Source organism: Coregonus clupeaformis, chromosome 40, assembly GCF_020615455.1.
Source record: "Coregonus clupeaformis isolate EN_2021a chromosome 40, ASM2061545v1, whole genome shotgun sequence".
NCBI lineage: Eukaryota > Metazoa > Chordata > Actinopteri > Salmoniformes > Salmonidae > Coregonus > Coregonus clupeaformis.
Genome location: NC_059231.1, coordinates 25,876,061 through 25,902,891, shown reverse-complemented (window position 1 = coordinate 25,902,891; position 26,831 = coordinate 25,876,061). Strand labels below are relative to the sequence as shown.

Here is a 26,831-nt window from a genome sequence, read left to right as displayed (position 1 = left end):
CAGACACGAACACACAGTAGAAAGCAGTGGCTAGGTAACAGCGAGAGCGGGGTAGTGTTGTTTTAGAACATCACACAGCGCGTGCATAAACACTCATAAATATTAATGTCCATGAACCTGGCCTGCTGCTTTATTCATACGCTCTGTGTGTGTGTGTGTGTGTGTGTGTGTGTGTGTGTGTGTGTGTGTGACAGAGATAGAGGGAGAGAGAGAGCTGATGATTAATTCATGCGTTGAGTTACACAGATACCCTTTACAAACAGACTTTACAATGGCAATGTTTTTTAGAGCCCAATTCATACAGTCCCATTTAACCATATTCTTGCCGGGATAAGCCTCTTATACATATCAAGTTTAGGAGTGGGCCGATATCTATTTTAATAAATCCATTGAATATACACAATCACAAACAAAATCCATTATTGATTTGTTTTAGGCAGGTCCTAAGAAACATAAGACTAATAAAATGTATTTTCAAAAGAATAGAATTGCATATTTTGAGTTCAATTATGTTACTGGTCTGTGCAGCCTATATGCTACATCGCTGTGCCATGCACATGAAATCAATAGTTATTTTATAATATAATAATAATAATTATATGCCATTTAGCAGACGCTTTTATCCAAAGCGACTTACAGTCATGCGTGCATACATTTTTTTTTTGTGTATGGGTGGTCCCGGGGATCGAACCCACTACCTTGGCGTTACAAGCGCCGTGCTCTACCAGCTGAGCTACAAGACACACTTAGGCAAACTTGATCACAGTCAACACACATTTATTTCACAGTAGGCTAAGAATATAAAGAAATATAACAGAATAAAATACAAATAATATTTTTCCCACACAACTTGCGTCATGGCAATGTGTGGAACCGCTGACATATAAAAAAAGAGAGCCCAAGGCAACCCCATGCTTTTTTTGATCCATGTTTAATCTCTTTCCTACTCTCACTCCACTTTGTTAGGGAGCAGGTGTAGGGTCTTACATTGAGAGCATCTTCATCATGATATCGATAGAAAATAATAGTCTCGTGTTCATATTTCACAACCTCCGCTGGCTTTTGGAGTTGCCGATAGGCCTACGGGATCGAGCAGAGTAATAGGCCTACACTTGATTTAGCTAACTGTTTATCATCAGTGATAGATGAGCAAACGAATAGATGAGCTACTCCACCTCCATTTATTTTCCCAGCCAGAGAATTAACCAAAGATTAATTCAGTGAAATAAAATCACATTGATTGATTAAGACAAATCACAGGCTTTTGGTCGGGAATAGGCCTAGGCTGAAGTGCAAAATAATCCACTTGTTAACCTACATTTGGAAAATATTCAGACACCTTGACTTTTTCTACATTGTTACATTACAGCCTTTTTCTAAAATGGATAAAATTATTTTATTTCCTCCTCAATCTACAAACAATACCCCATAATGACAAAGCGAAAACAGAAATACCTTATTTACATAAGTATTCAAACCCTTTGCTATGAGACTCGAAATTGAGCTCAGGTGCATCCTGTTTACATTGATAATCCATGAGATGTTTCTACCATTTGATTGGAGTCCACCTGTGGTCAATTCAATTGATTGGACATGATTTGGAAAGGCACACACCTGTCTATATAAGGTCCCACAGTTGACAGTGCATGTCAGCGCAAAAACCAAGCCATGAGGTTGAAGGAATTGTCCGTAGAGCGCCGAGACAGGATTGTGTTGAGGCACAGATCTGGGGAAGGGTACCAAAAAATGCCTGCAGCATTGAAGGTCCCCAAGAACACAGTGGCCTCAATCAATCTTAAATGGAACAAGTTTGGAACCACCAAGACTCTTCCTAAAGCTAGACGCTCGGCCAAACTGAGCAATCATGGGAAAAGAGCCTTGGTCAGGGAGGTGACCAAGAACCTGATGTTCACTCTGACAGAACGAACTTTCCAGAAGGACAACCATCTCTGCAGCACTCCAACAATCAGGCCTTTATGGTAGAGTGGCCAGACTGAAGCCACTCCTCAGTAAAAGGCACATGACAGCCCACTTGGAGTTTGCCAAAAGGCACCTAAAGGACTCTCAGACCATGATAAAAAATATTCTCTGGTCTGATGAAACCAAGATTCAACTCTTTGGCCTGAATGCCAAGCGTCACATCTGGAGGAAACCTGGCACCATCCCTACGCTGAAGCATGGTAGTCGCAACATCATGCTGTGGGGATGTTTTTCAGTGGTAGGGACTGGGAGACTAGTCAGGATTAAGGGAAAGATGAACAGAGCAAAGTACAGAGAGATCCTTGATGAAAACCTCCTGAGTGGCGCAGTGGTCTAAGGCACTGCATCGCAGTGCTAACTGTGCCACTAGAGATCCTGGTTCGAATCCAGGCTCTGTCGCAGCCGGTCGCGACCGGGAGACTCATGGGTGGCGCACAATTGGCCCAGCGTCGTCCAGGGTAGGGGAGGGAATGGCCGGCAGGGATGTAGCTCAGTTGATAGAGCATGGCGTTTGCAACGCCAGGGTTGTGGGTTTGATTCCCACGGGGGGCCAGTATAAAAAAATAATAATGTATTCACTAACTGTAAGTCGCTCTGGATAAGAGCGTCTGCTAAATGACTAAAATGTAAATGTAAAATGTAAAACCTGCTCCAGAGCGCTCAGGACCTCAGACTGGGGCAAAGATTCACCTTCCAACAGGACAACGACCCTAAGCAGGAGTGGCTTCGGGACAAGTCTCTGAATGTCCTTGAGTGGCCCAGCCAGAGCCTGGACTTGAACCAGATCGAACATCTCTGGAGAGACCTGAAAATAGCTGTGCAGCGACACTCCCCATCCAACCTGACAGAGCTTGAGAGGATCTGCAGAGAAGAATGGGAGAAGCTCCCCAAATACAGGTGTGCCAAGCTTGTAGCGTCATACCCAAGAAGACTCGAGGCTGTAATCGCTGTCAAAGGTGCTTCAACAAAGTACTGAGTAAAGGGTCTGAATACCTATGTAAATGTGGTATTTCTGTTATTAAAACTTAAAAAAATTAGCAAACATTTCAAAAAAACTGTTTTTGCTTTGTCATTATGTGGTAGTGTGCAGACTGATGAGGGGGCGAAAAAACTATTTAATCAATTTTAGAATAAGGCTGTAACATAACAAAATGTGGAAAAAGTCAAGGGGTCTGAATACTTTCCGAATTGAATTTTTCCACATTTTGTTACGTTACATCCTTATTCTAAAATTAAATTGTTTTTCTGAATACTTACACTACTGTTCAAAAGTTTGGGGTCACTTAGAAATGTCCTTGTTTTCGAAAGAAAAGCAATTTTTTTTGTCCATTAAAATAACATCAAATTAATCAGAAATACAGTGTAGACATTGTTAATGTTGTAAATGGCTATTGTAGCTGGAAACGGCTGATTTTTTATGGAATATCTACATAGGCGTACAGAGGCCCATTATCAGCAACCATCAATCCTGTGTTCCAATGGCACATTGTGTTTGCTAATCCAAGTTTATCATTTTAAAAAGGCTAATTGATCATTAGAAAACCTTTTTGCAATTATGTTAGCACAGCTGAAAACTGTTGTGCTGATTAAAGAAGCAATAAAACTGGCCTTCTTGAGACTAGTTGAGTATCTGGAGCATCAGCAATTGTGGGTTCGATTACAGGCTCAAAATGGCCAGAAACAAATAACTTTCTTCTGAAACGTGTCAGTCTATTCTTGTTCTGAGAAATGAATGATATTCCATGCGAGAAATTGCCAAGAAACTGAAGATCTTGTACAACGCTCCCTTCACAGAACAGCGCAAACTGGCTCTAACCAGAATAGAAAGAGGAGTGGGAGGCCCCGGAGCACAACTGAGCAAGAGGACAAATACATTAGAGTGTGTAGTTTGAGAAACAGACGCCTCATAGGTCCTCAACTGGCAGCTTCATTAAATAGTACCCGCAAAATACCAGTCTCAACGTCAACAGTGAAGAGGCGACTCCGGGATGCTGACCTAGGCAGAGTTGCAAAGAAAAAGCCATTTTTCAGACTGGCCAATAAAAAGAAAAGATTAAGATGGGCAAAAGAACACAGACACTGGACAGAGGAAGATTGGAAAAAAGTGTTATGGACAGACAAATCGCAGTTTGAGGTGTTCGGATCACAAAGAAGAACATTTGTGAGACGCAGACCAAATGAAAAGATGCTGGAGGAGTGCTTGATGCCATCTGTCAAGCATGATGGAGGCAATGTGATTGTCTGGCGGTGCTTTGGTGGTGGTAAAGTGGGAGATTTGTACAGGGTAAAAGGGATCTTGAAGAAGGAAGGCTATCACTCCATTTTGCAATGCCATGCCATACCCTGTGGACGGCGCTTGATTGGAGCCAATTTCCTCCTACAACAGGACAATGACCCAAAGCACAGCTCCAAACTATGGAATAACTATTTAGGGAAGAAGCAGTCAGCTGGTATTCTGTCTATAATGGAGTGGCCAGCACAGTCACCGGATCTCAACCCTATTGAGCTGTTGTGGGAGCAGCTTGACCGTAAGAAGTGCCCATCAAGCCAATCCAACTTGTGGGATGTGCTTCAGGAAGCATGGGGTGAAATCTCTTCAGATTACCTCAACAAATTGACAACTAGAATGCCAAAGGCAAGGCTGTAATTGCTGCAAATGGAGGATTCTTTGACGAAAGCAAAGTTTGAAGGACACAATTATTATTTCATTTAAAAATCATTATTTCTAACCTTGTCAATGACTACATTTCCTATTCATTTTGCTATATTTCCTATTCAAACTAATTTCATGTACAGTGGGGAAAAAATGTATTTAGTTAGCCACCAATTGTGCAAGTTCTCCCACTTAAAAAGATGAGAGAGGCCTGTAATTTTCATCATAGGTACATGTCAACTATGACAGACAAATTGAGAAGAAAAAAAAAATCGAGAAAATCACATTGTAGGATTTGTAATGAATTTATTTGTAAATTATGGTGGAAAATAAGTATTTGGTCACCTACAAACAAGCAAGATTTCTGGCTCTCACAGACCTGTAACTTCTTCTTTAAGAGGCTCCTCTGTCCTCCACTCGTTACCTGTATTAATGGCACCTGTTTGAACTTGTTATCAGTATAAAAGACACCTGTCCACAACCTCAAACAGTCACACTCCAAACTCCACTATAGCCAAGACCAAAGAGCTGTCAAAGGACACTAGAAACAAAATTGTAGACCTGCACCAGGCTGGGAAGACTGAATCTGCAATAGGTAAGCAGCTTGGTTTGAAGAAACAACTGTGGAAGCAATTATTAGGAAATGGAAGACATACAAGACCACTGATAATCTCCCTCGATCTGGAGCTCCACGCAAGATCTCACCCCGTGGGGTCAAAATGATCACAAGAACGGTGAGCAAAAATCCCAGAACCAAACGGGGGGACCTAGTGAATGACCTGCAGAGAGCTGGGACCAAAGTAACAAAGCCTACCATCAGTAACACACTACACCGCCAGGGACTGAAATCCTGCAGTGCCAGACGTGTCCCCCTGCTTAAGCCAGTACATGTCCAGGCCCGTCTGAAGTTTGCTAGAGTGCATTTGGATGATCCAGAAGAGGATTGGGAGAATGTCATATGGTCAGATGAAACCAAAATAGAACTTTTTGGTAAAAACTCAACTCGTCGTGTTTGGAGGACAAAGAATGCTGAGTTGCATCCAAAGAACACCATACCTACTGTGAAGCATGGGGGTGGAAACATCATGCTTTGGGGCTGTTTTTCTGCAAAGGGACCAGGACGACTGATCCGTGTAAAGGAAAGAATGAATGGGGCCATGTATCGTGAGATTTTGAGTGAAAACCTCCTTCCATCAGCAAGGGCATTGAAGATGAAACGTGGCTGGGTCTTTCAGCATGACAATGATCCCAAACACACCGCCCGGGCAACGAAGGAGTGGCTTCGTAAGAAGCATTTCAAGGTCCTGGAGTGGCCTAGCCAGTCTCCAGATCTCAACCCCATTGAAAATCTTTGGAGGGAGTTGAAAGTCTGTGTTGCCCAGCAACTGCCCCAAAACATCACTGCTCTAGAGGAGATCTGCATGAAGGAATGGGCCAATATACCAGCAACAGTGTGTAAAAACCTTGTGAAGACTTACAGAAAACGTTTGACCTGTGTCATTGCCAACAAAGGGTATATAACAAAGTATTGAGAAACTTTTGTTATTGACCAAATACCTATTTTCCACCATAATTTGCAAATAATTTCATTAAAAATCCTACAATGTGATTTTCTGGAAAAAAAATCTAATTTTGTCTGTCATAGTTGACGTGTACCTATGATGAAAATTACAGGCCTCTGTCATCTTTTTAAGTGGGAGAACTTGCACAATTGGTGGCTGACTAAATACTTTTTTTCCCCACTGTATGTTTTCATGGAAAACAAGGACATTTCTAAGTGACCCCAAACTTTTGAATGGTAGTGTATGTAATTACGTTTTTTGTTTGTTTGTTTTTTTTGCAAAAAAATCTAAAAACCTGTTATCACTTTGGCATTATGGGGTATTGTGTGTAGATTGATAAGGAAATTGTTTTATTTAATCAATTTTAGAATAAGGTTGTAACATAAAAAATTTGGAAAAAATCAAGGGGTCTGAATACTTTCCGAACGCACTGTATTTATTGAAATAATAATTGGACGCACAAAGCAATTTAGGCAAATGTCTCTGCTGTAACCAAGAAGCTTGAGCTCTACATCTAGCCACTTAGCTAGCGACTTAGCAAACCAAATTCATAGCTGGAGCCCTGAGCGGGATATAATTCATTTGACACATCTTAGGTTTCTTATATTTATACTTAACTTATAGTTATAAGCAGTGGTGTAGCACGCACACCCTGCGAGGCGAGGTGGGGGTGCCACCCCCCCCCCAAAAAAAAGTAGACATCTCTTTTCTTTTTACGGTATTGAAAATTAGACCATCTGTATTTCGAAATACCCCAGTATACGGTATATCGCCCAAGCCTACCTTCAATTGCATAAGCTTACCTTATTCCAATATTTCCATCATTCAGTGATATTTATTCCCACAGTAATTCTTTATGGAGCCCTCCAGTTGTGGTTAAGAAAACAGTGCATGTGGTGGGCTATGCAAAGAGATGGTTTTCTATATCTATGGGAAAATGACATGCTTCGCAAAGTTTAGGACTGCCAGGAGGATAGTAGTAACAAGCGCAGCCTAGTAACCATCAAGAGCTTAAGAGCATAGTGCATGCAAATGCCGCCTCAGCATTATGGTTAAATTTCATACTAAGCAGTAGGCTGAACTCTACTGTAAGGAGCGGGACTCTAACCCGGACGCTTATAATGATGAGAACAGCGCCGGAGAAGATGGCTGCCGTTTTACAGCCCTCTAACCAATTGTACTATTATGTGTGTTTTTCCGCGTTATTTGAAATTTATTTTGTACATAATGTTTCTGCCATCGTCTCTTATAACCAAAAAGAGCTTCTGGATATCAGGACAGCGATTACTCACCTCGTATTGGACGAAGATTTTTTCTTCAACGAGGCGGCCGCGAAGGATATCATACAGACACCCGACAAGGCCCAAATCCCGTCATTCGCGTGAGGAAGAGAAGGAGATATCGCGGGACGTAGATCGGGGTGCCTTGTAAGGATCCGACGGCGAGTGAGTAAACTGCCTCTTCCATCAATCCTATTAGCCAACGTTCAATCTTTTGAAAATAAAGTGGACGATTTAAGATTACGGTTATCCTACCAACGGGACATTAAAAACTGTAATATATTATGTTTCACGGAGTCGTGGCTGAACGACGACAATGATAACATTCAGCTAGCAGGCTATACGCTACATCGGCAGGACAGAACGGCTGACTCTGGTAAGACAAGGGGTGGCGGTCTGTGTATATTTGTAAACAACAGCTGGTGCACAAAATCAAATACTAAGGAAGTCTCGAGGTTTTGCTCGCCTGAGGTAGAGTATCTTATGATAAGCTGTAGACCACACTATTTACCAAGAGAGTTTTCATCTATATTTTCATAGCTGTCTATTTACCACCACAAACCAATGCTGGCATTAAGATTGCACTGAATGAGTTGTACAAGGCCATTAATCAACAGGAAAACGCTCATCCAGATGCAGCGCTCCTAGTGGCCGGGGACTTTAATGCAGGGAAACTTAAATCCGTTCTACCTAATTTCTACCAGCATGTTAAATGTGCAACCAGAGGGAAAAAAACTCTAGACCACCTTTACTCCACACACAGAGACGCATACAAAGCTCTCCCTCGCCCTCCATTTGGCAAATCTGACCATAACTCTATCCTCCTGATTCCTGCTTATAAGCAAAAACTAAAGCAGGAAGCACCAGTGACTCGGTTAATAAAAAAGTGGTCAGATGACGCAGATGCTAAGCTACAGGACTGTTTTGCTAGCACAGACTGGAACATGTTCCGGGATTCTTCAGACAGCATTGAGGAGTACACCACATCAGTCACTGGCTTCATCAATAAGTGCATCGATGATGTCGTCCCCACAGTGACCGTACGTACGTACCCCAACCAGAAGCCATGGATTACAGGAAACATCCGCACTGAGCTAAAGGGTAGAGCTGCCGCTTTCAAGGAACGGGACTCTAACCCGGACGCTTATAAGAAATCCCGCTATGACCTCCGACGAACCATCAAACAGGCAAAGAGTCAATACAGGTCTAAGATTGAATCATACTACACTGGCTCTGACGCTCGTCGGATGTGGCAGGGCTTGAAAACTATTACAGACTACAAAGGGAAGCACAGCCGCGAGCTGCCCAGTGACACAAGCCTACCAGACGAGCTAAACCACTTCTATGCTCGGCTCGAGGCAAGCAACACTGAAGCATGCATGAGAGCACCAGCTGTTCCGGATGACTATGTGATCACGCTCTCCGTAGCCGATGTGAGTAAGACTTTTAAGCAGGTCAACATTCACAAGGCCGCAGGGCCAGACGGATTACCAGGACGTGTACTCCGAGCATGTGCTGACCAACTGGCAAGTGTCTACACTGACATTTTCAACATGTCCCTGACTGAGTCTGTAATACCAACATGTTTCAAGCAGACCACCATAGTCCCCGTGCCCAAGGACTCTAAGATAACCTGCCTAAATGACTACCGACCCGTAGCACTGACGTCTGTAGCCATGAAGTGCTTTGAAAGGCTGGTCATGGCTCACATCAACAGCATTATCCCAGAAACCCTAGACCCACTCCAATTTGCATACCGCCCCAACAGATCCACAGATGATGCAATCTCTATCGCACTCCACACTGCCCTTTCCCACCTGGACAAGAGGAACACCTACGTGAGAATGCTATTAATTGACTACAGCTCAGCATTCAACACCATAGTGCCCTCTAAGCTCATCACTAAGCTAAGGATCCTGGGACTAAACACCTCCCTCTGCAACTGGATCCTGGACTTCCTGACGGGCCGCCCCAGGTGGTAAGGGTAGGTAACAACACATCTGCCACACTGATCCTCAACACGGGGGCCCCTCAGGGGTGCGTGCTCAGTCCCCTCCTGTACTCTCTGTTCACCCATGACTGCATGGCCAGGCACGACTCCAACACCATCATTAAGTTTGCCGACGACACAACAGTGGTAGGCCTGATCACCGACAACGATGAGACAGCCTATAGGGAGGAGGTCAGAGATCTGGCCGTGTGGTGCCAGGACAACAACCTCTCCCTCAACGTGACCAAGACAAAGGAGATGATTGTGGACTACAGGAAAAAAAAGAGGACTGAGCACGCCCCATTCTCATCGACGGGGCTGTAGTGGAACAGGTTGAGAGCTTCAAGTTCCTTGGTGTCCATATCACCAACGAACTATCATGGTCCAAACACACCAAGACAGTCGTGAAGAGGGCACGACAAAGCCTATTCCCCCTCAGGAGACTAAAAAGATTTGGCATGGGTCCTCAGATCCTCAAAAAAATTCTACAGCTGCACCATCGAGAGCATCCTGACTGGTTGCATCACCGCCTGGTATGGCAACTGCTTGGCCTCCGACCGCAAGGCACTACAGAGGGTAGTGCGTACGGCCCAGTACATCACTGGGGCAAAGCTTCCTGCCATCCAGGACCTCTATACCAGGCGGTGTCAGAGGAAGGCCCTCAAAATTGTCAAAGACTCCAGCCACCCTAGTCATAGACTGTTCTCTCTGCTACCGCACGGCAAGCGGTACCGGAGTGCCAAGTCTAGGTCCAAAAGACTTCTCAACAGCTTCTACCCCCAAGCCATAAGACTCCTGAACAGCTAATCATGGCTACCCGGACTATTTGCACTGCCCCCCCACCCCATCCTTTTACGCTGCTGCTACTCTGTTAAGTATTTATGCATAGTCACTTTAACTCTACCCACATGTACATATTACCTCAACTACCTCAACTAGCCGGTGCCCCCGCACATTGACTCTGCAACGGTACCCCCCTGTATATATAGCCTCCCTACTGTCACTTTATTTTACTTCTGCTCTTTTTTTTCTCAACACTTTTTTTGTTGTTGTTTTATTTTTACTTTTTTTGTTTAAAATAAATGCACTGTTGGTTAAGGGCTGTAAGTAAGCATTTCACTGTAATGTCTGCACCTGTTGTATTCGGCGCATGTGACCAATACAATTTGATTTGATTTGATTTGATCATGACTAGGTTGGTAGGCGGAAATTAAAGTAGAGGCTTTGTCGCAGGCAATACTTTTCATATATACAGAAAAGTCGGCAAAAAGTTGGCGCGATGCTAAGGTTGGCGGTAAAACGTCTTGGTTTGAAAAGGCTAAGAGTAATTAGCACACTCGAAGGAGGGGAATGGCCACACAGACATACTGCGTGCGCGCGCGCACCCACACACACACAGGAGTTTGGGTTACACCAGTTCAAGGTGTAGTAGTTACATTTGCCACTTAGGGGCAGCATCTACATAACCTTCACCCTGCCTTACCCTTTCCTCACCCTATACCTAACATGGCCTCAACCTTTTACTTCCTTCACCCTAGCCTAAAAATGCATCGCTGGGGACAGGGCTGGTATGGCAGGTCCACTTGTTTTGTTAAATAAACACTTTACAATTAAGATTCCTTGCCTTAGTGTTTTGATAACCTTATTACAATCCTATAAAATAACCCTATAACACACACTCAAAGCGCCCTGACCGAGAGGTGGTGTGACAGGGTCAAACTGCTCCCTGGCGAGTAAGAATCTACCCAGCATGACCTCAGCTAATCCTACACACACTCTAGTCCCCAAAACGCCTATGTGTGTGTGTGTGTGTGTGTCTGTGTGTGTGTCAAAAATTCCAGGAACATTTCAGTAGATGAGGGAACTCCCCCTCATTTTAAAAACCAATAAATGACTGACCTGAGTAATGAAAAGTATGGGTCTTTACCTTTCTCCTCTCCCTCTCTGGGTTGAAGGTGCCAAACCACGACTGCATCTGAGGAAGGAGCACAAAGAACACACTGTCTGAGTCCCGTTTGGTACACACACACACACAAGTACTTCACCTGAGACTGGAGGAGAGGTACATAAGCCTCATTTAATCCACCTTCAGTCAAGGCTGAAACGCATCCAGGGAACCCACACACACAACCCGACAGACACACAGCTACTCAAAGCTGAGGTAGACAGGGAATGCATTAACAACCAAAACAAAACACGTACAGCTCCCACCTCTCCAAAGACCATTACTGATCACAGCTGAGAAAGAAAAAAGAGAGAGAGTTGGATAGATGTGGATAAAATAGAAGAGACAGACACGGGTGGCCAGACCAGACATCTCAAGAGAGGACACTAGATTGTTCTTTCTTTCTCTCCCTCCATTTCGCTCTCTCGTCTCGGGAGAATTCCAGCAACAATAGAAAGCTCAATCGGGAATCAGCTGCTCCTCAAGACACACACACACGTACACATACACGTACACACACACACACAGTGTGTGGTTTACACAATCAAGAGCAATCTAAACAGAGGAGAGTCTGAAGAGCCTCTGTCAGCCATGGACGCACACACACACACACACAAACACACACATACTCTGACACACACATATACACAAACACACACACACACATACAGATACGAGGGAGAGAGATAGGCACACATTCATTCTGTTGAACTATTTATCAACTCAGCGTTGCCATGGTTTCTCTGTCTGCACTACAGCGCTCGTCAATGGATGTTTGTGTATGTGTGTGTAGTTGTCTGTGTTTGAGTATTTTCTACCTGTATGTGTGTGTGTGTGCGCGCTAAGAGGTTAGAGGGAGGATGTGTGTTTATTTACACATGAGAGAGAATCAGACAGCATGAAAGAATGACAGACAATGGCCGCCTATCTAACCACTGTAGACAAAGGTTGCTTGTGTGTGTACGACAATGATGTTGTCTGTCATCTACCCATGTACAGAAGCGTGTGTGAGTGTGTGGCTCTCTAATTTCGTTGATGAATCCTCCTCATGAGAGCTAGAGGATCCTCTCCTGCACACATAGATTACCTTACAATAGCTAGGTTTCCATCCAATTGATGACAGATTTTCATGTGAATATTCAAAAATATGCATAATTCAAATATGCAAATTTTCCCACCAGAGATGTGTTTCCATCAAATTGACTTGTTGCGGATAAAAGTATTTGCGTGATGACTTAGCGCATATAAAACTAAAATTCCCACGTGCATTGGCTTGCGAAAGTATTTACCCCCCTTGGCATTTTTCCTATTTTGTTGCCTTACAACCTGGAATTAAAATTGGTTATTGGGGGGTTTGTATCATTTGATTTACACAACATGCCTACCATTTTGAAGATGCAAAATATTTTTGATTGTGAAACAAACAAGAAATAAGACAAAAAAACAGAAAACTTGAGCGTGCATAACTATTCACCCATCCCAAAGTCAATACTTTGTAGATCCACCTTTTCCAGCAATTACAGCTGCAAGTCTCTTGGGGTATGTCTCTATAAGGTTGACACATTGTCCTGCTGGAAGGTGAACCTCCGTCCCAGTCTCAAATCTCTGGAAGACTGAAACAGGTTTCCCTCAAGAATTTCCCTGTATTTAGCGCCATCCATCATTCCTTCAATTCTGACCAGTTTCCCAGTCCCTGCCGATGAAAAATGGATGGTGTTCCCGGGGTGATGAGAGGTGTTGGGTTTGCGCCAGACATAGCGTTTTCCTTGATGTCCAAAAAGCTCAATTTTAGTCTCATATTTTTTTATAACCCATCCCTGATCTGTACTTCTCCACACCTTTGTCCTTGACCTGTTTGGAGAGCTCCTTGGTCTTCATGGTGCCGCTTGCTTGGTGGTGCCCCTTGCTTAGTGGTGTTGCAGACTCTGGGGCCTTTCAGAACAGGTGTATATATACTGAGATCATGTGACAGATCATGTGACACTTAGATTGCACACATGTGGACTTTATTTAACTAATTATGTGACTTCTGAAGGTAATTGTTTGCACCAGCTCTTATTTAGGGGCTTCATAGCAAAGGGTGTGAATACATATGCAAGCACCACTTTTCCGTTATTTATTTTTTAGATTATTTTTTAAAACAAGTTATGTTTTTCATTTCACTTCACCAATTCGGACTATTTTGTGTATGTCCATTACATGAAATCCAAATAAAAATCTATTTAAATTACAGGTTGTAATGCAGCAAAATAGGAAAAACGCCAAGGGGGCTGAATACTTTTGCAAGGCACTGTACAGTATAAAAAAATATAAGTTAAATGTGTTTTCAATGCATTTTCAACTGTAGGTTTTGTCACAAAAAATGTGTCCACTCTGGTATTGGCACGTCTGCTCTAGCTGTTTGGGATACTCTGGATCGACGTGTATGACAGCATGTTCCAGTTCCCGCCAATATCCAGCAACTTCGCACAGCCATTGTAGAGGAGTGGGACAACATTACACAGGCCACAATCAACAGCCTGATCAACTCTATGCGAAGGAGATGTTGCGCTGCATGAGGCAAATGGTGGTCACACCAGCTACTGACTGGTTTTCTGATCCACGCCCCTATCTGTTTTTTAAGGTATCTGTGACCAACAGATGCATATCTGTATTCACAGTGAAATCCATAGATTAGGGCCGAATGAATTAACTTATTTTTCTAAAAAACAAATCTTTTTTAAAATTATTATAATTTTTTATTTATTTAGCAGACGCTCTTATCCAGAGCGACTTACAGTTAGTGAGTGCATACAATTGGGTTTTTTTCATACTGGCCCCCCGTGGGAATCGAACCCACAACCTTGGCGTTGCAAACGCCATGCTCTACCAACTGAGCTACACGGGACTGTACTTCAATTGACTGATTTCCTTATATGAACTGTAACTCAGTAAAATCGTTCAAATTGTTGCATGTTGCATTTATATTTTTGTTCATTGTAATTTGTCAAACGGCAGCCAAACACCGATCATCATGTCACCAGAATAAGACCCTCAATATTTGTTGAAAAGAAGCATCGAGCTAATCACCTTGCACTTTCACCACCCTGTGAAGTTCATCATAACTTATTTCATCTGTAGCCTAATAAACCAGCATGGTCTCATACACTAGAAATAACATAGTAAATGTAAATCTGGGACATTAAAATTAGTATGATATGTTAAGTTTTGGTATGGTTACATAAGATAGGTTACTTTTAAGGCAAAAACTAAAGTAAGGTGGTTGGTCGGGGTGGATGGGTAGGCTTATAAAAAAGTGTTTCCACCACCATTTCTCGCATAATTAATTTTACAGACACAAAAAGATCCCACCTCGTCTAGCGTATTTAGTTTTGTGGACATTTGGAAAGTTTACAGACACATTTGCTGTTTCCATCAAGCCTGTCCTGACATTTTTTATCCAACATGTATTTTACTTGCATAATAAAGTTGGATGGAAACATGGTTTCTGATTAAAAAAACTATTTAGGATATGTTCTATCCTGCATAGTAAAAAAACTAAACATTTCATAAACATCTGAATCATTAATATTTTGAGCTCCTCCTAGAAGATTTTCCTAATTTCTCCCCCTCTCCGTCTCTCTCTCTTTTTTATCTCTCTTCCTCCCTCGCTTTCTTTTCTTTCTCTGGGCCGGCTGCCTTTCCTATCCCCTCTCTCTATTCCTTCGCCACCTACTTCTCTCAAAGTTTTAGAAATCATTTCAAGTGAGACCGCCTGCAGCTGTGAGGCGATACAGTGGGGAAAAAAAGTATTTAGTCAGCCACCAATTGTGCAAGTTCTCCCACTTAAAAAGATGAGAGAGGCCTGTAATTTTCATCATAGGTACACGTCAACTATGACAGACAAATTGAGAAAATCACATTGTAGGATTTTTTATGAATTTATTTGCAAATTATGGTGGAAAATAAGTATTTGGTCACCTACAAACAAGCAAGATTTCTGGCTCTCACAGACCTGTAACTTCTTCTTTAAGAGGCTCCTCTGTCCTCCACTCATTACCTGTATTAATGGCACCTGTTTGAACTTGTTATCAGTATAAAAATAACTTTTGTTATTGACCAAATACTTATTTTCCACGTGATATCGATGGGAGTTATTGACACAAGTGATGCATCTCTCTTTCTGTTTTGGTGTCCCCCGTATCAAAATGCAACATTCCAAAATGTAGCTGACTGTGTTCTGCAGGTTGTCCTCTAACCAGTGATGTAAAACTAGAACAGAACTACACGGGAGGATCTTGTCAATGATCTCAAGGCAGCTGGGACCATAGTCACCAAGAAAACAATTGGTAACACACTACGCCGTGAAGGACTGAAATCCTGCAGCGCCCGCAAGGTCCCCCTGCTCAAGAAAGCACATATACAGGCCCGTCTGAAGTTTGCCAATGAACATCTGAATGATTCAGAGGAGAACTGGGTGAAAGTGTTGTGGTCAGATGAGACCAAAATTGAGCTCTTTGGCATCAACTCAACTCGCCGTGTTTGGAGGAGGAGGAATGCTGCCTATGACCCCAAGAACACCATCCCCACCGTTAGACATGGAGGTGGAAACATTATGCTTTGGGGGTGTTTTTCTGCTAAGGGGACAGGACAACTTCACTGCATCAAAGGGACGATGGACGGGGCCATGTACCGTCAAATCTTGGGTGAGAACCTCCTCCCCTCAGCCAGGGCATTGAAAATGGGTCGTGGATGGGTATTCCAGCATGACAATGACCCAAAACACACAGCCAAGGCAACAAAGGAGTGGCTCAAAAAGAAGCACATTAAGGTCCTGGAGTGGCCTAACCAGTCTCCAGACCTTAATCCCATAGAAAATCTGTGGAGGGAGCTGAAGGTTCGAGTTGCCAAACATCAGCCTGGAAACATTAATGACTTGGAGAAGATCTGCAAAGAGGAGTGGGACAAAATCCCTCCTGAGATGTGTGCAAACCTGGTGGCCAACTACAAGAAACGTCTGACCTCTGTGATTGCCAACAAGGGTTATGCCACCAAGTACTAAGTCATGTTTTGCAGAGGGGTCAAATACTTATTTCCACATTTTTGACATGTGTTTTTCTGGATTTTTTTGTTGTTATTCTGTCTCTCACTGTTCAAATAAACCTACCATTAAAATTATAGACTGATCATGTCTTTGTCAGTGGGTAAACGTACAAAATCAGCAGGGGATCAAATACTTTTTTCCCCTCACTGTATGTGTAGCTAGCACATTTTATGGTTTGCCCTGCCTACGCTGGCAGGTCAGACAGCACCCTTCTGCCGCCCCAGGCTGTATCCGTGTGTTGTGTCGTCACTCAGGCCAGAATCAGGGGGATGGCAGCTATGTGGAGCCTGCTGGTATGTTGCCTCCAGGCTGCCCATCAACACAAAAACACTCCCAACAGGAGAGGGATAGAGGGAGGGATAGAGGGAGGGAGGGATAAACAGAGTTTCACACCCACTGGTGGCTTGTATTCACTAGTTCTCTGTGAGCTCTCTGACAGGCAAACACACACACACTCTCTCTCGCACACAAACACACCAATTTTTCTCCTCGGATTGTTTTAAGCAGCAGTTAGCGGGAAACACTGCACACACACACTGAGGTGAATATCACAGAGGCATCCACGTCAAGATAAACTGAGTGGATACTACACAACCATTGGCCACACAGGATTATGACCATGTGAACTCTTGTGCAGATTGGCCGAACATGACACATTGTAAGGTGGGCTCACCCTCTCATTGGCTACGTAGATTATTCTGGCGTAGCAGCAGATCATGAGGAAGATGAGGGTGAAGAGTGGGACGTACCATCTGCAGGGTGGGGGACAGAGGAAAATGTGTTACACACAAGAGGGCAATGTCTTTACATGAAATTAACACACATTAAAATGTGATTCTCCCATTGACTTGAATGCAATAGTTATTTCAAGAGCATACTCTAACTGAAGAGGAAGACTGACAGTTGGAATGGTCATGACCTCTCAGGCCTGAGGAGCCTAGGGCCAGGAGTTTTTCCTGGTCAAGTCATGTAGTCAAGTTAAACTCCTGGCCCTAGTATAATCATAATACACCAAAGGGCAGTGAACTCTGCAAAGCCAGTAAAAGACAATAATCTAAAACCTCAATTTAACTCAATTCATTTTGTACAGGTATTTGTTTAGCTAGATATCCTTCTGCCACCTCTGATTCATCACTTGTCTAGAGAAGTAAAAACATAGCACAATAGGTAAGTGCCTGGGTTTCTGTCAGGAGAGAAAGAGAGAGGCAGAGAAAGTGAGAGAATAGCGGTAATGTATCGCATTCTTGAGAGAAGGAAGGGGACAAGAGAGGATGACAAAGAGAAAGAAATACAACCACAGTGATGCAGAAATGCATGATATTTCTGTTAAGATATGTGAGAGTGAGACAGAACTAGAGCAAGAGAGAGAGAGAGATAGAGAGAGAGAGAGAAAGGGATTTACAGCTTCAGAGGAGTGTCACCCTCTCAGAAAATGACAATAGACAACAGGCCTGTTTGCGACATGGCCTCAGAATGCCAGGACTCTAACCACAACCCTACCCTCAGGGCCTGAACAGTACCTTAACTCATCAAAGCACTTCTGCTCCTCAGAATGTAACACATCATAAACAGACAGACCATTCTAAGGCTGTCCCTGCTACTGTACATGCACAGACAGACAGACAGACAGACAGACAGCAGGATGTGTGTTCAACATTTAGCAGTGTTTCAATAGACTTTGAGTTTCATCAGAGCGAGAAAGTCCACATTGTTCATCAGATCCACTCTACTTCCTCATTCCCCAGGCCAGACACATGCTACGCCCGGAGTTCATCCTGACCACGTGACTTGACCTGACCTGACCAGGAAATATTCTGTGTCATAGTTACAGGATCTGGAACATCTCAGAGCTCTTTCAATGTCATTTGATATCTGCCTTAAATTAAAAATTACATTCACAGTAGCTTACGTAACATTAACATTACACTGATGCTCATTTAGCAACAACTACATTCACATTACAATCACTTACTAGACGCTCTTATCCAGAGCAGTTTAGACTAAGTGCATAACTATCCTCAGTAAGTACTGCCTGGAAACTGGGGAAGTGGGAGTGTGGAGCTGTCTGGACACGTAGTCTGAGGGTAAGTGTGTGTGTGTGTGTGTGTGTGTGCGCGTGCATGTGTGTGTGTAAGGCAAGATAAGAGGAGAGTCGTTTCATCCAGAGAGAAAGACAGAGCGACAGGATGGCGTGAAAACGTGCTCACCTCACCCCTGTGTGATTTAATAACCCTCTCTCAGGAATAAATGGCGTCCAATTACACAGCGCCTCCCGTTAACCATGGGGGAGGAGGGAGAGTGGCCTTTTAACAAAGGGGGGGAGAGAGGTGGGCGAGAGAGGGGGGAGACGAGGGAGGTGGGCGAGAGAGGGGGAGACGAGAGAGGTGGGCGAGAGAGGGGGGAGACGAGAGAGGTGGGCGAGAGAGGGGGGAGACGAGGGAGGTGGGCGAGAGAGGGGGACGAGGGAGGAGGGCGAGAGAGGGGGGAGACGAGGAGGAGGGCGAGAGAGGGGGGAGACGAGAGAGGTGGGCGAGAGAGGGGGAGACGAGGGAGGTGGGCGAGAGAGGGGGGAGACGAGGGAGGAGGAGTAACGAGCGGTAGCTACAAAGTGCTCTAATTAGCATGATAATGATCTGCCATTAGAGTCTGCTGGAGCTCTACAGCTGAACATCACCCACCCCGAGAGAGATGGAGAGAGAGGAAGGATGGAGGGTGGGATGGAGAGAGAGAGAAAAAGGGAGGGAGAGGGGTGTGAAAGGGGGAAGGAGAGTGACCAGGAGAGATAAGGACGGAGAACACAGAGAGGCAAGCAACATGGACAGAAAAAAGAAAAAGCAAGATACAGAAAGAAAGGAAGGAGGGAGGCAGAAACTAAAAAGAAGATTTGTTGAAGCCAGCGCTTGCGCACTCACACACACGTGTACACCCACACACCACCCTGCAGCTCTAGAACCTCTCCAGCCCTGCTCTGAAGTGATAGAGGACGACTGATGAAAGCACCATTAATTAGACACTTGAGACAGACACACCGATAACACCTCAGCTACAGACATGCTAGTTTCACGTCTGACCTGGAAGATACTATCTCAGGCCAGAGGAGGAAGAGATCAGGAAGGGAGGAATGGGCCAGAGAGCAGAGAGAGAGGGAGGGCAGGGTGGAAGGATAAAATAGGTAGAGTATCTCTCTCACACGCACAGGCTGACACACTTTCACAAACTCAGGAGAGGGGTCCAGAGGATTGTTTGTCAGTCTGAAACACTGGATTAAAAGACACATGAAGCAGTTCTTAAGCGTTGATGTTTGAGTTCAATCAAATACACCCCCCCACTCAGTTATGATATTCCTTTCTGTCTGCCTCTATGCTCAGGGGCAGAGAGAGAGAGAGAGAGAGAGAGAGAGAGAGAGAGAGAGAGAGAGAGAGAGAGAGAGAGAGAGAGAGAGAGAGAGAGAGAGAGAGAGAGAGAGAGAGAGAGAGAGAGAGAGAGAGAGAGAGAGAGAGAGAGAGAGAGAGAGAGAGAGAGAGAGAGAGAGAGAGAGAGAGAGAGAGAGAGAGAGAGAGAGAGAGAGAGAGAGAGAGAGAGAGAGAGAGAGAGAGAGAGAGAGAGAGAGAGAGAGAGAGAGAGAGAGAGAGAGAGAGAGAGAGAGAGAGAGAGAGAGAGAGAGAGAGAGAGAGAGAGAGAGAGAGAGAGAGAGAGAGAGAGAGAGAGAGGAGAGAGAGAGAGAGAGAGAGAGAGAGAGAGAGAGAGAGAGAGAGAGAGAGAGAGAGAGAGAGAGAGAGAGAGAGAGAGAGAGAGAGAGAGAGAGAGAGAGAGAGAGAGAGAGAGAGAGAGAGAGAGAGAGAGAGAGAGAGAGAGAGAGAGAGAGAGAGAGAGAGAGAGAGAGAGAGAGAGGAGAGAGAGAGAGAGAGAGAGAGAGAGAGAGAGAGAGAGAGAGAGAGAGAGAGAGAGAGAGAGAGAGAGAGAGAGAGAGAGAGAGAGAGAGAGAGAGAGAGAGAGAGAGAGAGAGAGAGAGAGAGAGAGAGAGAGAGAGAGAGAGAGAGAGAGAGAGAGAGAGAGAGAGAGAGAGAGAGAGAGAGAGAGAGAGAGAGAGAGAGAGAGAGAGAGAGAGAGAGAGAGAGAGAGAATACAAGACCTGAAGTGCACACCACCACCACCTCTCGCTTTCTCTCTCTCAGTCTGTCTTTAATCTTTCATATTCGCTTGACTGAACACTGATGAAGACAAAACTACTGAGTCTTGGAACAGGAGATGAAGCCATCTCTCTCTTTCCTTTTTAACCTCCCTTCTATTCTCTAATTTTTACCTGACCCCTTAATCCCTCTGTCTCTCTCCCCTCTGGCCCTCTCTCTCTCTCACCTTCCTTTCCTCTCTCACCTCCACCCCCCTTCACCCACACTCTCTCTCTCTGAGTGTCAGATGTGCATGCGTATGTATGGTGTGTGTGTGTGTATATAGTGTGTGTGTGTGTCAGTGGTGTGTGTTTGTCTGACGGTCTCATTTGATGTAATTAAACTTAATGAAGATTCCCAGATCCTCTGAGCAGCCCGTCCCCCAGGCGACCAACAGCGCTATGGAAACCAGGAGAGGGGGAGGAGGGGGGCTGATAAAAGACAGAGAGACAGAGCACTAGCACTGCTGTCTGCACTGATAGAGAAGAGTGTGTGTGTGTGTGCACGTGTGGTTAGAGAGATTGATTCCTCACTGATGCTGCGAGCGCTAGCACGATTGCCTGGCTTGATAAGTGAATGTCTGGCTACGCTAAGTGATTGGCAGGTCATATCCAGGCTTGGCGAGACGTAATCCTTCATAACATTCTGAAGAAACACAGACATGTACAGGAAGGAACACACACACACACACACACACACACACACACACAGGAAAAACCTCTGGCCTCCCAACATGCAACCCCTTCCCCTCTCTCTGTAGGGACCACCCCCCTCCTCTCTCCCTCCCTCCTTCCTTCCCTCCAGTCTTCCCTCTATGCCTCACTCCCCCTGTTGAAGCCCAGGATTTGATGGCTGAGGGGTTTTCACTTACATCCCAAATCTCCAAGCTACGTGGTCGTCTGTGATCCAGCTGGAAAGAGAAAGAGAGAGCGAGAGAGAGGAGAGAGAGGGAGGGGCAGAAAGAGAGTGAGAGTGATTACAAAGGGAGAGAGAGAGGAAGAGAGGAAAAAACAGAATTCTGTGACTGTGGTGGGGAAAGGAGCACAGCTGTTGCTATGAATAATCTCAGACTAGAAAGAGAATGGAGCTCTGAGACTAAGGTTCTGTCCCTTATCTTCTTTCCTTACCTCTGTTCCTTCAAGACAATCAATCTAACAATAATGGATAAGTGAAATCAAAGGCTAGTTGAGACATTTTGCTTAAACCCATCCAGTTTCATACTGAATCTCAGGTCAAACAGGAAGAGATGACTATAGATTAAATTTTGAGGAGTACGTAGAACAAAACCCAAGGCAAAGGAAAGGACATAAAAAATATAAACAGAAATCTAAATTCGAAATGCTTTGTTAGCATGACAACAAATGTAAGTCGCTCTAGATAAGAGCGTCTGCTAAATGACGTAAATGTAATGTAAAAACAAATAGGCAAAACTGAGTGAGAAACTCACCACCAGGCTCCTGCTGGGCCGTAGTATCCACTGAACAGGGGCAGGGAGGCCATCACCAGAGGCACCCCCCAGGCCATCAGGTGGTACAGTCTGGGAGATAAGAAAGGGCAGTGATTACATACCAACGGGAAAGAACACAAATACACAGCCCAGGTGGTCTCGATGCTGTGCCACAAATTAAGGGATGGAAAGCTCTGTGGAGAGAGAGGATACAAGAGTTGCTGATCACACACACACACCTTTCTTCTTATTCTCCCTCATTCTTTACCATGCGCTTCACTGAACACTGATGAAGACAGACAATCGTGTGTCGGGACAGGAGAGGAAACCACCTGTCTCCCAGGCATGGTCACACTGTCTGCTGGTGGTGGTCAGGTGGTAACGACTCAGTGAGCCTCCCTGGCAGATTGCGGTCAAGACACAGTGGCTGAAGTAGTGAGTGTTGTCGATACTTTATGGACCGTACAGTTACACGCTCGATATGTCGTCAGGACTACTATGACACGGTCAATAAGCGGTCAGTCCTACTGCGACACTCGATACACGGTCAATACTGCTCTGGTCCACTGAATGTGACAGCTCTCATTCAAGTTATATGGGTGTCTGAAATCCCAGGGAATAGGTGATCTCTCTCTCTCTCTCTACATTTCTATCTCGCTCCTTTTCTCTCTCTCTGTCTCTCTTCTATTTGATTTTACAGCCCTCAATCAACTCTTCTCCACTCTCTTTAGATGAAAAGTGAAAGAGAGAGAGAGAGAGAGAGAGAGAGAGAGAGAGTGCATGAGTGAGAGAAAGACAGGAAGGAAGATAAAGAGAGAGCGATCGAAGGGAGGAAGGGAGGGAGAGAATGATAGGTTGTAGAGGAAGCTTAACAGAGACAGATTGGTGGGTGGTCACTGGGCTGTAGAGGGAGAGAAAGAACGAAAGAAAGAGAAAGAGAGAGAGAGGTATAGGGAAAGAGAGAAAGAAGGAGAAATAGTTAAAGGGAGAGAATGGATATATACAGTAGATCTAGAGAGAGAGAAAGAGTGATGAAAGGAGTGAGATGGTGGGAGGAGAGGACACTAATAGTGAAATCGGTGCTGCCACTCAACACAGTATCTGGATGGGGGAGGGGGGTCTGGCAAAGGAAATCGATTCACACACACACACACACTAGCAGTGCTCGAAGAGGGAGGTGACTAGGTCCGTAGCAAACATGGACTTAATGAGGCACAGCAGGACTGGTACGTTCTGGCTAACACACACACATGCACACACACACACACACACTTACTTAACATCACATTCTCTCTCTCGCTCACATATTCTCTGGAGGATCAATCTCTCTTTTCAACTCTCTCCGTTTCCCTGCCTCTCTTTTGTCTCATTCGGTGTCTATCTCTCTCTCTCTCTCTGTCCTCTATTTTTAGTGCCCCCTTGTTTAAGCCATCTCTCCCACTACTACAACGAGCATCATCTTTCATCCTTCCATCTATTTATTTTCTATTTTCCTTTCTCGGTCTCTACTACACGCACAAATGCGCGAGTGCACACACACATACAAATTAGGGGTATGGTGGTTGTCCGGATGTTAAAGTGAGGGGTGAGTGATTTCACTGCTCCTAAATCCAGCAGTCATAAAGCTGTCTCATCACTCAGACACACACACACACTCATACTGAGCGGACACGCACACACGCACACAGATTAAACTGTCCCCTCTGAGTTATACCATCATTATATGACCAGGGTTACAGTTGATCAATATGAGAAACACCTCCCTGCTTTACTAACACCCCCCCCCCCACACACACACACACACAAACACAAACTGCAAACAGACACACACACACACACGAGCATACACACAGACAACCACCCACATATGTATTTTGGATGCACTCAACCTCAAGGGAGTATGAGTAACAGAAACAAGAAAGAGAAAACACATTAATATGCACACACACACACACATGCATCACCTAGAGCGTAGAGGAGACACTACTCCCCCACCCCCCCCCACTAACACACACACACGTCAACAAACTTTTTCACATGGATGTTGGTTGTCCGACTCTCTTGCACACACACACACTGTCTGTCTTTAGATGGGGGATGTTGGTGGTGCACTCACAACTCGTAGTGGCTGGTGCTCATCTCTTTGACCAGGTTAAGGTAGAGGTTCACTGTGATCAGGCACACCCAGGCCAAGGCACTCCAGTCTGGAGGGAGGAATGGAGAGAGGGAAGAAGAAACAAGGTCATATTGCATCATCTATAACACAGAGGGGGGGTGTGTGTCTGTGCTGGTAAAGAGATTATGATGAATTATGGAGAGAGAGAGCGAGAGAGAGAGAGAGAGAGAGAGAGAGAGAGAGAGAGAGAGAGAGAGAGAGAGAGAGAGAGAGAGAGAGAGAGAGAGAAGAAAGAAAGGGATAGAGACAGAGAGAGGGGAGAAGAAAGAGAGAAGAGATATAATGATGAACAAAAGCCTCTCTTTCCCTAAATGTTTCTCTCGTCCACTCGTCCTCCCTCTCTCTGACATTGAGATAAGAACACTGTAGCATCTGTATGTGTGTGTATGTGTGTGTGATTATAGAGTTTGACAGGACAGGCTGGGCCAACTGTCAGATTGATGGATTCCCAGTTTCAGTCCCCCACACACACTTGGATTATTGTAATTTTGTCTAAATGTGTGTTGAGTGTTTGTGTGTGTGTTCAGTGTTGAGTGATGGTGTGCAGAAGCTTCTGTTTTGTCATTTATCCCCACTTATGATGACAGACAAACGGACAGACACTCCAGTTGTGGCAGCATATACAGTACACCTTACATAAGCACACACACCTTTGCAATACAATACTGTGTCTGTGTGTCATTGAGGATGAACTTCCTTTGCCCCCTCATTAATCTCTCTCCCCATTGTGTCATTCTCTCGCTATAGGAATAGAGGGCATTAATACCTGCTGCTGCTGCTGCTGAGGACTCAGAGGAAGAAAAGAGAGAGGGGGCACACACACACTGTATCTCTCTCAGGGGGACTTCTGTAGTTTAGTGTCCTCTGGCCCTTTTCACTCTTTTCTCGGTCTTCTCTTCTCCATCCTCGCCCACTGACTGTTGGCATAGCTCACTTCACGTTTACTTCACTCTCTTTTGCACTCTCCCCATCTCCTCCACTTCTCTCCCTCTCTATCACTGACCTCCATCCTCCTCCCCCTACCTTCCTATCCCTTCATGATAAACAGAACTGACATACAGCCACTGACCCCACCGCTGTAGTTCACTGCCCTTCTCCCAGTCAGCCCTGTAGGCTGTGTGTGTGTGCATGTGTTTACGTGTGTGTGTGTGTGTGTGTGTGTGTGCGCGTGTGTGTGTGCGTGCCCCAGCCCCGCAGGCTCTGTAGCTGAAGCTGAAAAGCCAGAGAGGAGCAGTGTTGAGTGCACTGAACAGTCTGCTGTGTTTCAGGGGTAAAACCTGAGTTACATAATTCCTGAGGTACAGAGCAGGGGGAGGTTAAGCCTAAATCAGGAGACGGTTTTCAGTAACTTAGAAGGTCATCGGAAAGACATATAGATCTTACTTCACATATTCAGTTAGTTTAAAAAGGACCTTAGAAGGTCAGGAGAACGTTAGATGTTCATCAGTGGCCGGTTGCACCAGTTGGTCGTAAGTGGGTCGTAACTCTATGTCCGACATAAAATGCGCTCTACGCCAGATCTGAAATGTATACCTGTTGCACCACCTGGGCGTAAGCCCTTCTATAGCTACGTAGGAGAGGGCAGGCGTAGGGTTGAGAGCAGGAGTAAGGTTTTAAACTGCAGAGAGCAGGTGCAGGGTTTTAAATTGGGACTATTTTCATCATGATATGCACAGAAAATAATAGCAATCTATATTTCCAAAAGGATGTGAGTCTCGTGTTCATATTTCACAACCTCCGCAGGCTTTTTGCGTTGCCTATGTGCGAGTCAATAGCAAAATAACACACTTGATTTATGCTACATTCTATCATGTTATACAACGGGTGGGTCTAATGCTGAATGCTGATTGGTTAAAACCGCAATCCAGCCGGTGTCTATTCCACAAGTTACCATCGGCTAAATCTATGACATTAAAATGCCTATTTACTCTCTTCCATCTGACTGCGCAATCCACTGTCTCATCAGCCCAGCCAGGCAATTTATAAACTTGATGTTCACTATAAAAAGCATCTGGACATTATCTCACATTCTTTTAGACTAACATTTTGTTTTCAACAGCGGAGATTTGCATAAACCTTGCTGTCTGTCTCTCTGACATTTGCAACATTGTTTCAATATTCAAATTCGATCTCCAGCTGTCCCATAGTAATGAACGTGTCGGGAGTCGGGATGAGACAGACAGGCAATCATTTTTATGGATATATACAAAGAACTATCAATAAAAACAGGTTATTCTGGCTGCACTGTTTGATGTGACTGTAAGTTAGTCGTAGTTGGCTAGCTAGCAAGCAAGGGATAAGAACGTTACCAGCCAGCATTTAGAACGAACGACATGGTCGGGTCCATAGATACAGAACAAAAAAACTCTGGCAACCGAACCGATAGAACGAACGACCAGCCGGCTTGGGTAGCAACCCTAGATTTGTGTCGGGACTTTATCTTGTGGAAGGATGAAATAGTATGAATAAATTCATCAAAATAACATTTTTAATGTAAATATGTCAATCATTATTTAAATATGTTGGTAACCAGTTGTATAAAAGTG

General features: G+C 44.5%; 1 protein-coding gene across 4 annotated transcripts in view; it reads right to left on the bottom strand.

Annotated features, from left to right (window-relative positions):
• The window catches only part of si:dkey-100n23.5 (cyclic AMP receptor-like protein A), a 95,443-nt gene that overhangs the window by 53,959 nt on the left and 14,653 nt on the right, over positions 1-26,831 (bottom strand). For all 4 annotated transcript variants that reach the window (XM_041883161.2, XM_041883160.2, XM_041883163.2 and 1 more), the window contains exons 6-10: positions 24,226-24,313; positions 22,110-22,199; positions 21,534-21,572; positions 17,167-17,245; positions 11,393-11,440 (exon numbers count right to left, since the gene is read on the bottom strand). In XM_041883161.2, coding sequence (XP_041739095.1) covers positions 11,393-11,440; positions 17,167-17,245; positions 21,534-21,572; positions 22,110-22,199; positions 24,226-24,313 — 344 coding nt within the window. The remainder of the gene's footprint in view (positions 1-11,392; positions 11,441-17,166; positions 17,246-21,533; positions 21,573-22,109; positions 22,200-24,225; positions 24,314-26,831) is intronic.